Source organism: Anolis sagrei, chromosome X, assembly GCF_037176765.1.
Source record: "Anolis sagrei isolate rAnoSag1 chromosome X, rAnoSag1.mat, whole genome shotgun sequence".
Classification (NCBI taxonomy): Eukaryota; Metazoa; Chordata; class Lepidosauria; order Squamata; family Dactyloidae; genus Anolis; species Anolis sagrei.
In genome coordinates this window covers 7,061,389-7,074,655 of record NC_090034.1, presented here as the reverse complement: position 1 = coordinate 7,074,655, position 13,267 = coordinate 7,061,389, and the positions used below count along the sequence as shown (strand labels likewise).

The following is a 13,267-nucleotide window of genomic DNA, read 5'->3' as shown; positions in this document are numbered from 1 at the left end:
TGCACATCAGATATTTACATTACGATTCATAACAGTAGCAAAATAACAGTTGTGAAGTATCAACAAAAAAAATGTTATGGTTGGGGGTCATCACAACATGAGGAACTGCATTAAGGGGTCGTGACATTAGGAAGGTTGAGAACCACTGATCTAAAGCAATGTTTCTCAAACTTCTGTGACCCCTTACTCCAGTTCCGTATGTTGTAGTGACCCCCAACCATAAAATTATTTTCGTTGCTACTTCATCATTGTAATTTTGCTAGTGTTAGAGTCGTAATCTGATATGCAGGATGTATTTTCATTCACTTGATCAAATTTGGCACAAATACAAGATATGCCCAAATTTGAATATTATTTATTTATTTATTTATTTACAGCATTTATATTCCGCCCTTCTCACCCCGCAGGGGACTCAGGGCAGATTACAGTGTACACATATATGGCAAACATTCAATGCCAATTTTGACATACAACATATACAGACATACACAGAGGCTATTTAACTTTTTCTGGCCACCAGGGGAGCTGTCGCTTTCATCGTCCATCTGCGACGCTGATGAAGCACTTCCGCATTCCCCGCATGCTTCCCCGCTGGAATGCTTTGCTGGAGTCTTCTTTATGGCCTCATAAATCAGTTAATTTAGCCTCCCCACACTTTAAGGTGGTACCTAATTTTCCTACTTGACAGATGCAACTGTCTTTTGGGTTGCAAAGGTCAACAACAAGCTACACACAATTGGTTGGAAACCCACTCCAACCTGGACTGGCTTCGAACTCATGACCTTTTGGTCAGAGTGATCTTAATGCAGCTGACACTCAGCCAGCTGCGCCACAATACTGGTGAGGTTGGGTAGGAGGATTGATTTTCTCATTTGGGAGTTCTAGTTTCTGGGATTTATAATTCATCTACAATCAAAGAGCATTCTGAACTCCACCAATGATGGTATTGAACCAAACTTGGCACACAGAACTCCACAACCAACAGAAAATACTGGGAGGGTTTGGTGGGCATTGACCTTGAGCTTTGCAGTTGTAGTTCACCTACATCCAGAGAACCCTGTGGACTCAAACAATCACAGGTAATTAGATGTCCCTGCCTGTATCCTCTCTGTTGTGGTGCTGTTGCAATTTTAGAGTTTTTTAATACTGTTAGCCAGATTTTGTTCATTACCTCTCAACAAAAGTTTGCCCCAGGCACAGTCAGACCATTGTATGCTAATCAAGGTGGTCAGTTGAAATATTCACACCTTGCTCCAGCAGACAATAGTCCTTTGTCCCACCCTGGTCATTCCACAGATATATAAAACCTTTTTCCTAGTTCCAACAGACCTCACTACCTCTGAGGATGCTTGCCATAGATGCAGGCGAAACGTCAGGAGAGAATGCCTCTAGACCATGGCCATATAGCCCAAAACACCTACAACAACCCAGTGATTCCGGCCATGAAAGCCTTCGACAATACATATCATTAATATATTGTGTCCAGATTCTGATGTATTTTTAAAGCTTCGAATGTGGAACTCTCTGTGAAATCAGCCTTTGTGCTATTTGGGAGGTGGCCTCACTGTTTTCTTGGATTGCAACCAAAAGTGTTTTCTGCCCAATCTGTTTTTTCAGCTCATGACTAGCTTTTTTCACTTTGCTTTTCCTCATATGTCTGCCACTTCATATACATATATATATTATTTGTATTAATAACTGCCATCTACAAGGGAATACTGGAGATCAATAATGCCTTTAAACTGATGTCATTAAAAGGCTATAAACTGTGCAAACATCTAAGTTTATTGGTTTCACTCTGTAGGTTTAATTTTCTGGGGAATACGGCTTCCTGAAGCTTCTGCTGCAGAAATATTGAAAATGGAGATTGCAGTTTTTTTCAAAGATACATATCAAAATCCATAGGCTGAAAGATCATTAAGACTCATGAAGAAGAATGGTAGAGCTCAGGCGGCCGGAGTCAGAAATTGGTAGAAGATGAAATGGGATGCCTCTGATTTGTGCAAGATCAGCAATGGTTTCTTGGAAAGCAGTGACTATTTGGTGCCATGAAGAGAGTTCGGTCTTGGGCCCAGTCCTGTTCAACATCTTTCTTGATGACTTGGGTGAAGGTGTAGAGGCTGTGGGTTGTTGTAGGTTTTTCGGGCAGTATGGCCATGTTCTAGAAGCATTCTCTCCTGACGTTTTGCCTGCATCTATAGCAGACATTTTCAGAATTTGTGAGGTCTATTAGAAACTAGGAAAATTGAGTTTATATTTCTGTGGAATGTCTAGGGTGGGAGAAAGAACTCTTGTCTGTTGGAGCTAGGTGTGGATGTTTCAATTGGCCACCTTGATTAGCATTTGATGGCCTGACAGTTTTTAGGTCTGCCCTGTTACTGCCTGGGGGAATCCTTTATTGAGAGGTGATTAGCTGTTCCTAATTGTTTCTTGTCTGGAGTTCCCCTGTGTTTGAGTCTTGTTCGTTATTTACTGTTATAATTTTAGAGTTTTTTAAAAAAAATATTGGTAGCCAGATTTTGTCCATGGTCATGGTTTCTTCTTTTTTGTTGAAATTGTGGATTTCAATGGCTTCTCTGTGTAATCTGTCAGGCCTAGTATTTTAAAAACCTCTATTATGCTGAAAAACCTACAACAACCCAGTGATTCCGGCCATGGAAGCCTTCAACAATACATTTAGAGGGTGTGTTTATCAAGTTTGCAGATGACACCAAATTGGGAGGGAGAGCTAATATTCCTGAGGACAGGAGCTTGGTAGATGTAGGGAATGCTATAAATGGTTATCTTGTAGTCCTTGAGACAGTAAATTATCTTCAAATACTGTCCAAATTAAGTCCAAATGGTATCCAGTTCAAAATATAATCCAAATGATAATACGACCAGGATCCCCGGTTGAGGTTGCCTTGTTTCGGGGGACTTCCCCTTCTTCAGGGTTTGTCTTCTTTATGAAAGTGGGTGGTTCACACCATACATCCCTAAATGGGTGATAACAACAACATAATAGATATGCCAAAAAAGGCACCCAAACCAAAAACATGCAGTGATAATAACATGCATTCCAGTGAGATAGACTACACACACATTATTGTTGTTGTTCATTCGTTCAGTCATCTCCGACTCTTCGTGACCTCATGGACCAGCCCATGCCAGAGCTCCCTGTCGGCCATCACCACCCCCAGCTCCTTCAAGGTCAGTCCAGTCACTTCAAGGATGCCATCCATCCATCTTGCCCTTGGTCGGCCCTTCTTCCTTTTACACACACATTTTACACACACATTATTACTCACGCTATAAATGAGACGACGCTGGCCCTACAGTTAGGTCTTCAGTAGTGAGCAATGCAGTTACACATTCATGCTAATTCATGTGCAGTGTATTTACATGCTTTATGTTAACACAGTTCTGTGTTGATAACGCTTTGCAACTTGTATTTTGTTATTGTTCATAGATATCTGTGTTTTTTGATAATGGAGCAGATCGTAATTTCAGGAAGGCAAACTAGTCAGATGTGGGCCAGGCAATGCTACTGTTAGGTGGATCTGTAATTGATTAAGCGACAGAACCCAAAGGGTGCTTCTCCTCAATGGTTCATCTTCTGCGTCATGGAAAGAAGTGACTATTTGGTGCCATGAAGAAGGTTCGGTCCTGGGCCCAGTGCTGCCTAATATCTTTATTCATGACTTGGATGGAGGTTTGGAGGGAATGCTGATCAAGTTTGCAGATGGGACCAAATTGGGAGGGAGAACAAATATTCCAGAGGACAGGGTCAGTTTTCAAAAGGACCTCAACAGATTAGAGAACTGAATGGCCAAAATTAACAAAATGCATTTCAACAAGGATAAATGTAGAATACTTCACTTAGGCAGAACCCCACAATCCCAAGATACAGGATGGGTGATGCCTGGCTCGACAACGGAGATACAACGGAGATCTAGACACTGTGCTCCGATTTTGGCCTGCATCAATAGGAGCATAGTGTCTAGATCTAGGGAAGTAATGCTACCCCTCTATTCTGTTTTGGTTAGACCACATCTGGAATATTGTGTCCAGTTCTGGGCACCACAATTCAAGAGAGATATTGACAAGCTGGAATGTGTCCAGAGGAGAGCGACTAAAATGATAAAAGGTCTGGAGAACAAGCCCTATGAGGAGCGGCTTAAGGAGCTGGGCATGTTTAGCCTGAAGAAGAGAAGGCTGAGAGGGGATATGATAGCCATGTATAAATATGTGAGAGGAAGCCACAGGGAGGAGGGAGCAAGCTTGTTTTCTGCTTCCCTGGAGACTAGGACGCGGAACAATGGCTTCAAACTAGAAGAGAGGAGATTCCATCTGAACATGAGGAAGAACTTCCTGACTGTGAGAGCCGTTCAGCAGTGGAACTCTCTCCCCCAGAGTGTGGTGGAGGCTCCTTCTTTGGAAGCTTTTAAGCAGAGGCTGGATGGCCATCTGTCAGGGGTGATTTGAATGCAATATTCCTGCTTCTTGGCAGAATGGGGTTGGACTAGATGGCCCATGAGTTCTCATCCAACTCTTTGATTCTATGATTCTATACATGTGGAAAAGATCTTGGAGTCTTCAAAGACAGCAAGTGGAACAAGTGATGCAGCAGCTAAAAAAGCCAATGGGATTTTGGTCTTTCTCTGTAGAAGTATAGTGTCTAGATTGAGGGCAGTACTGATGCCTTCTATTTTGCTTAGGTCAGACCTTACCTGAAATAACACCGTGTCCAATTCTGGGCCCTATAAGTCAAAATATTTTTTTTACTCTGAACTGGAAGGTAGAGTTGGACAACTGAAAGAATCAAAGGTTTGGAGACCATGAATCCCTATGAGAAGCACCTTAAACAACTGGATCTGTTTAGCCTGCAGACGAGAAGGTTGAGAGGAGACATGAGAGCCATGTATAAATATGTGAAAGGATGCCATAAGGAAGAGGGAGCAGGCTTGTTTTCTGCTGCTCTGGAAACTAGGACTCGGAGCCATGGATTCAAATAAGAAGAAATTAGAGTCCACCTGAACATTAGGAAGAACTTTCTGATTGTAAGAGCTCAAACCATAAACGACTCGTTTTGTGACATATTTGTTGGCTGTCAATTGATCCCTGATGTTGGGGTTCAGTTTTAAAAGCTCTAGATAAGGCATGGGCAAACCTGGCCCCTCCAGATGTTTTGGACTTTAACTCTCACAATTCCTAACAGCCTCAGGCCCCTTCCTTTTCCACCTCAGGAAGGGGACTTAGGCTTTTAGGAATTGTGGAAGTTGAAGTCCAAAACACTTGGAGGGCCAAAGTTTGCTCATGTGTAATCTACATCAACATTTCTCAACCTGGAGGTCGGGACCCCGGGGGGGGGGGTCACGAGGGGTCGTCAAATGCATTCTATCATTGGTGGGGTTCTGAATGCTCTTCGATTGTAGGTAAACTATAAATCCCAGCAACTACAGCTCCCAAATATCAAGGTCAATTTCCCCCAAACTCCACCAGTATTCACATTTGGGCATATTGCGTATTCGTGCCAAGTTTGGTCCTGTTATAGAACTCCAGTATGCTGATGACAATGTCGTCTGTGCACATACAGAAGAAGATCTACAAGCCACTCTCAACACCTTTGCAGAAGCATACACAAAGCTTGGCCTGTCACTGAACATCGAGAAAACCAAAGTGCTGTTCCAGCAGTCACCAGCCACCCCCTCTCCAATGCCAGAGATACAGCTTAATGGTGTAACATTAGAAAATGTCGACCATTTCCGCTACCTTGGCAGCCACCTCTCCACCAAAGTCAACATCGACGCCGAAATACAACACCGCCTGAGCTCTGCAAGTGCAGCATTTTCCCGAATGAAGCAGAGAGTGTTTGAGGACCGGGACATCCGTAGGGATACTAAGGTGCTTGTCTATAAAGCTATTGTCCTCCCAACCCTGCTATATGCCTGTGAGACGTGGACTGTCTACAGACGTCACATGAAGCTCCTGGAACGATTCTATCAGCGCTGCCTCCGGAAAATCCTGCAAATCTCCTGGGAAGACAAGCGGACAAACGTCAGCGTGCTGGAGGAAGCAAAGACCACCAGCATTGAAGCAATGGTCCTCCAACATCAACTCCGCTGGACAGGCCACGTTGTCCGGATGCCTGACCACCGTCTCCCAAAGCAGTTGCTCTACTCCGAACTCAAGAATGGAAAACGGAACATTGGTGGACAGGAAAAGAGATTTAAAGATGGGCTCAAAGCCAACCTTAAAAACTCTGGCATAGACACTGAGAACAGGGAAGCCCTGGCCCTTGAGCGCTCCAGCTGGAGGTCAGCTGTGACCAGCAGTGCTACAGAATTCGAGGAGGCACGAGTGGAGGGTGAAAGAGAGAAACGTGCCAGGAGGAAGGCGCGTCAAGCCAACCCCGACCGGGACCGCCTTCCACCTGGAAACCAATGCCCTCACTGCGGAAGAAGATGCAGAGCAAGAATAGGGCTCCACAGCCACATGCGGACCCACAAGGAAACCCATGACGGAAGACCATCTTACTCGTCCAACGAAGGATCGTCTAAGTAAGTAAGTAAGTAAGTAAGGTCCAGATCCATCATTGTTTGAGTCCACAGTACTCTCTGGAGGTAGGGTAACTACACCTCCAAAACTCAAGGTCAATGCTCACCAAACCCTTCCAGTAATTTCTGTTGGTCGTGGGAGTTCTCTGCGCCAAGTTTGGTTCAATTCTATTGTTGATGGAGTTCAGCAGGGGAACTCTCTGCCACAGAATGTTGTGGAAGTTCCTTCTTTGGGAGCTTTTAAACAGAGGCTGGATGGCCATCTGTCAGGGATACTTTGTGCTTTTCCTACATAGCAGAAAAGGGTTAGATTCGATGGCCCATGCGGTCTCTTCCAACTCTATTATTCTATGATTCCCAGTAGTTTAACAATAGCAAGTAATTAAATGACTTACCTTATACAGATCATTTCTTTCTTAGTCTCATATAAAACCTAAGTATATTTGGTTGCTCTTTATCTGTGCTTTGTGCAGCTCTGCTGGCCAGTTTTATATCTGAATCTCTGATCCAAAGCATCTTAGAAATGAATGTATACTTGAAAATTGTGATCTTGGGAGACTGTGATTGCCTCTCCTCTCACAAGCTATCCTTTGACTCTCATTCATGAACATATGAAGTTACAGTAAAATAATTAAAGTATCTCCTTCAAGCTGGAAATCTGCTTATCTCTGGCTTAAACTGACAGCTTAGACACTGTCTCTCTCTTATTAATTAAACCATATACCATCACTTACTACAAGCTTTAGCTACAGCAGTTTGTGCTGACCTTCAGAGCTTCGTGTAGGCCATAGAATAAATGGTAGCATAGAGTTGGGAAAAACCACAAAGGCCATCTAGTCCAGTCCTTTGTCATGCAGGAATATACAATCCTGGACAGTTGGAGAGCATGGAAATGGCACAACTTTTCAAAATATCAGTACCAGGCTGTGCTTGTACAGCAGTACCAAAAGCTCCCACTTTATTTGCCTTGTATCAAATGTTTGCTTGCAGTCCAAGGCTTGGGATTCTGCAGCAGAGTGGCTTCCTGTTAAAGTTTGCAGTTATAGGGCAGGCCACCTGTCCATCATCATTAGGTTCCTTAGTTCTGCCCCCCCTTTGGGTTTTGAGAAGGGAAGGGAGCCATTTTCAGTCAGTCACACACAAGGAAGCTAGTCTATAGGACGCAGATCAGTTCGTCTCATAGGAAAAGCTTCATTCCTCAAGATCATCCGGGGACTATCCGGTGATCATCTGGGGATTGATCATTCAGGGAAATAGAAACAGAAGGAAAAGATCCCAAAGGCTCTGGCTGAGAGCTCACAGCCTCTCAGCCTCATAGCACCAGAGTGGAAAACAGTTCCCATAGGACAGCATTTCAGAACCACGGAATTCCAGATGAAATATCTTCAAGCCTTGGCTGGTAGGTTTACTTGATGTCCAGACGCATTTGGGATCGGTAGTAAGACCCAGACCAGCGAGGCCCAGATGATAGACAGCCTGGGAGAGATTATAAAGGGTTCTTCTTCATGCTGAGAAAGTACAGTTAATCCAAGTCAGTGCCAGTCTCTTAAAGACTAGAATAAGAAAGCCTTGAAGTGTTGTTTGAAGATTTGTTATTTGTTCCTTAATAAAGACTTGGTTGTACTATTAAAAACTCTAAAGACCATCACTTCAGGAAATCCCTAAGAATCTCTCTTTGAGGCACCCTGGCTTCCCACTGGGTTTAAAGTATACGTCCTATAGAATAAAGACAATTTTCTCAGACCCAGTGCGCGACAGAACACAGGCTTTGTGATGTGCAGTAATTACTAGCACTGCTTGGGTACATGTACATGAGACATCAGCTATATATTTAGTAGGCTTGTGTGTGGATCCGTTTTAGCCATTTTCTTTCAGCCAATCTGACTTCTTTGGCTTGGTTGAATGCCATAATGGCAAGGGCCCAGCCACCACTCTTTCCCATCCGTAATGGGACCATGTGGTAGCCAATCACGGCTCCTCCTCCCCTTTTTGAGAGCATGCAGCATCCAAAGAGGCTGCAACATGCTCCTCTTCACATGGGGCTTCCCTGTGAACCCTACTTGTTTGGCCAGTTGGAGTGGAAGAATGCCATGATGTGTCTTATGCAAACCGTGTCTGCTTCCTTAACCTCGTTGCTAAAGGGGGGGGGGAGGATCTCAGCAAGGGTGCTTCCTTAACCTTGTTGCTGTAACCCAGGGTCCCTTGAAGGGAAGAAAGTAAAGGGTCCCAGGAATAGAAAGGGGAGCTTTGTAACTTCCCCATTGCTACCAATGGGCCGGATCTAGCTGTATTTTTCAGCTGCTGAACGAAAACTGTTTCTGACTACTCACCCATTTTCTGGGACCGCACCAAAATAGATATGAGAACCTAATGGAATCCAGCCAGCAGAAATGGATTGAGGTTCAGCCAAAATGCACAAGCCTAATATTTAAGAGAAGGAACACCATCACAATTACCAGAACAGTGAATATACTTGGTATCTTGTGATTACCATCACCGCATTTTGATCTAGTTGTAGTCATAAAGTGTTGATCAGTATTGTTAATGCCACTAATGGAAGGAGTAGTCCAAGTCGTACCTGTCAGAATGGATTCTCCCCTATGAACCATAAAGGTTGTTAAGATGTTCTGGAGGGGCCCTGCTCTCGGTCCCACCGCCTTCGCAATCGCGTTTGGTGGGCATGAGGGACAGGGCCTTTTCGATGGTGGCCCCTCGGCTTTGGAACTCCCTTCTAATGGAGATTAGATCTGCCTCTTCCCTCCTGATTTTTAGAAAGCTGGTAAAAACGTGGCTACTGCGTTTGCAGAATGATGACTGAGTCAATAACTGCTGACCTTTCTGGCGGATAGCGATGAATTTGTGATTCTTTTTGACGAACTGATTTTTGCTGTAACTTGTCTGAATTGTATTAATTGTATTTTAATGTATTTTATATTGATGATTTATGATGTTTTTCTTATTGTATTGAATTTTATGTTGTTAGCCGGCCTGAGTCCCTCCTCGGAGGTTGAGAAGACCGGGTTATAAAAACTCTAAATAAATAATAAATAATACCCCTAAGAGATAAAAAGTAGTTGAAATGTTCTCTGTTATTGTAACTTCTTAGCTCGGGATGCTTGTCTGTTCTTAGAACAGACAAGCATCCCGAGCTCTGAGGATTACCTGGGAAGGAATCCCACTGGAGCATTGCAGCGCACCCAAATACCTGGGAGTCACTCTGGACCATGCTCTGACTTACAAGAAGCACTGCCTGAACAAAAAGTGGGTGCTAGAAACAATATCATACAAAAGCTGACTGGCACAACCTGGGGATCACAACCAGATATAGTGAAGACATCTGCCCTTGCGCTATGCTACTCTGCTGCTGAATACGCATGCCCAGTGTGGAACACATCTCACCACACTAAAACAGAGGATGTGGCTCTTAATGAGACATGCCGCATTATCACAGGGAGAAATTACACTGCTTAGCCGGTATTGCACCACCTGACATCCGCCGGGAAGTAGCAGCCAATAGTGAAAGGACCAAGGCAGAGACATCTCCAGCTCATCCCCTGTTTGGGTATCAGCCAGCACGTCAACGACTTAAATCTAGAAATAGTTTTATTAGATCTACAGAGACACTCGCTGGAACACCTCAGCAAGCGAGAGTTCAAAAGTGGCATGCTCAAACCCAGAACCTCAATCCGTGGGTGATACCAGATGAGAGGCTCCCCCCTGGGCGCACAGAAGACTGGGCGACTTGGAAGGCGCTGAATGGACTGCGCTCTGGCACCACGAGATGCAGAGCCAATCTTAAGAAATGGGGCTACCAAGTGGAATCCACAACATGCGAGTGTGGAGAAGAGCAAACCACTGACCACCTGCTGCAATGCAACCTGAGCCCTGCCACATGCACCATGGAGGACCTTCTTGCGGCAACACCAGAGGCACTCCAAGTGGCCAGATACTGGTCAAAGGACATTTAATCAACTACCAAGTTTGCAAAATTTGTGTTTTTTTTATCTGTTTGTTTGTTTTGTTCTGTTAGAAATGTAATACAATGTTCTGGTTGCAGATGGCACGATAAATAAATAAATAAATAAATTGTAACTTCTGCAGCAACTTCTGTTATTGTAGGTTGCTTCAAAAGTTAGTGTCCTTTTATAATTGTAATAATAATTATAATAATTTTATTTACATATCTTGCCTGAAGGCAGTCTTTAATGTTTCAGAGATCTAATTCTGAAGAGTGCTATGAATATTGAAAACTTGCATTCCGTTCCCTCAATCAAAGTCGGTTCGCTAATTGACATTCTGTTGCTTCCTTTGAATGTTCCACATTTCAAACACAACGTGATGAAATCTGTTTACAGCCAACTTGTTATGATGCTTATAAAAACTTCTGTGTACTATTTTCTGATATAGATTTATTCTTGTGCTATGGTGCTTTATATCCAAAGCTACACGGGATGGTGTTTGGAAACAGAGGTGGTCCCTTCTATAAAATGTGTTGCTGTAAATAAAAACCTTTATGAACCTCCCGGGATGAGTTTTCTAAGAGGAGAATTAAAATATACCCTCATTCACGCCTGTGAAATGAAAAGGGCCTGTACTCTGATGTTAATTTGCTGTGTAACACTCTAAATATAAATTGGTAGTTGCTCTCTACTCCTTGAAATTTATATTTATTATCAGATATAATTGTTGGGGTTGTTTTATGAGGCTATCACTTAAAAGAAACCGTAAACCCAAAACAGAAGTCAAGCTGGTTAACACTGCAGTAAATACATTCCTCCTAGTTTCATAAATAGGTTTAGCATAGAAGGTTGAATTCCTCTACTGGTGTGAATAGGGATGCCTTTAGGCACCAGAGATGGAAAGATTTATTAAAATGCAAAAAGTTTTGGAAAGCCCCGAAAAAAAAAAGAATGAGGAACTTTATAATACTTGTTTGATACTTATTCTGCGCAGAATTTGGACATAGTGACTTTTCGCAAAAAAACAATTTGTACACAAAATTCTGTTCTTTGCACAGAATGGTTGATTTGCAGAGATTTAAATTTTCTGCACAAAAAAGAATGAGAAAATTCACAATACTTCTTTGATCATTATTCTGTGCAGAATTTGGACATAATGGCTTTTCGCAAAAAACAGCAATTTGTACACAAAATTCTGTTCCTAGCACAGAATAATTGATTTGCAGAGAATTAAATGTTTTCTGCACAGGAAAGGCATTCATGTTACAGCAAACAGTATTTCTGAATTGAAATATTATTTTCCATGGGAAAGAAAAAAGAAAAATCCCTGAGCAGCTGTCAGAAATTGTGGGAGTTGAAGTCTAAAACAGGCCAGTTTGCCCAGGCCCGTTCTAACAGACACCAAATAGTTAGAAGAAATTGTTGTTTCATTTGGGAAGATACCAACTGAAGAACTACATCCTTCTTGGCACAATGTGAGTACACAAGTGGATTAGCTTGGCTTGTATCAATTCATTCTCTGACACTGTTCTGGTTACTCTTTCTTAAGAGCCACCGTATTTTACTGTTGAACCCGAAAGCCGAATTGTGGTGGAAGTGGAGAAGACGGTGTCCATCCCGTGCCAGGCGATGGGTAAGTGAGGGGTGAACCACGGCTGCGGTTTTGACCATTTAACCTCTTTATTAAAGTTGCTGTTGGCTGCATGCGAAAACCGTGTTTTGCTTGTTTGTTTATTGCTTTATAAAGTGCAATTCTCTAGGTAACACACTCCGTAGAAACAAAATTAAAACAATTTTTTAAAACATCCAAAAATGCATCAAAAAGGATGAATCATGCCTGTCTGCTTCTCTTGAGTTGTTTGTGCTTCTTGCCTGAACGGATGGGTTCAACAAATGTGTTTGGCTAAAAGGGATTAGTGTCTTGATCCGAGTGAATTAATGGAAGCAAAACAGTGGCTCTGGGACCCATAACTGGGGCTTGTGGAGAAACAATCAATAATTGCAATAGTTAAAGCGCCTTGTTTCTTAAAATTATAGTGCTTCTGTAGCAGAAGGAAAATGTCAGGGAGAGGAACATTTAAGTGTAGTTACACTTCTGTGGTTGCAAACTCTCCGCTGCACTTTAATTGAAAGGTGTTTGGAAATCACTAAAACCTTCTAAATATTTAGAATTCCATTTAAAATAAAATGCTTTCCAAGGACTAATTCCAAGCATACTAATTAAAACATAGCAAGTGTAATTTGCTTATTAGGGCTGCTAAATTGGGCAGGTCTATTCTTGACAAGCTGGAACGTGTCCAGAGGAGGGTGAATAAAATGATCAAGGGTCTGGAGAACAAGCCCTATGAGGAGCGGCTTAAGGAGCTGGGCATGTTTAGCCTGAAGAAGAGAAGAATGAGAGGAGATATGATAGCCATGTATAAATATGTGAGAGGAAGCCACAGGGAGGAGGGAGCAAGCTTGTTTTCTGCTTCCTTGGAGACTAGGACGCAGAACAATGGCTTCAAACTACAAGAGAGGAGATTCCATCTGAACATGAGGAAGAACTTTCTGACTGTGAGAGCCGTTCAGCAGTGGAACTCTCTGCCCCGGAGTGTGGTAGAGGCTCCTTCTTTGGAAGCTTTTAAACAGAGGCTGGATGGCCATCTGTCAGGGGTGATTTGAATCCAATATTCCTGCTTCTTGGCAGGGGGTTGGACTGGATGGCCCATGAGGTAATGATGTAATGTTCAGGCTATCCAGATCATCCTATTTCTTAGATTCTTATTGTGA

General features: G+C 42.9%; 1 protein-coding gene across 5 annotated transcripts in view; it reads left to right on the top strand.

The window, feature by feature from the left end:
• Nucleotides 1-13,267, top strand: part of LOC132782172 (protein sidekick-1) — a 986,469-nt gene that overhangs the window by 504,017 nt on the left and 469,185 nt on the right. For all 5 annotated transcript variants that reach the window (XM_067473286.1, XM_067473289.1, XM_067473288.1 and 2 more), the window contains exon 8: nt 12,045-12,128. In XM_067473286.1, the coding sequence (XP_067329387.1) occupies nt 12,045-12,128 (84 nt within the window). The remainder of the gene's footprint in view (nt 1-12,044; nt 12,129-13,267) is intronic.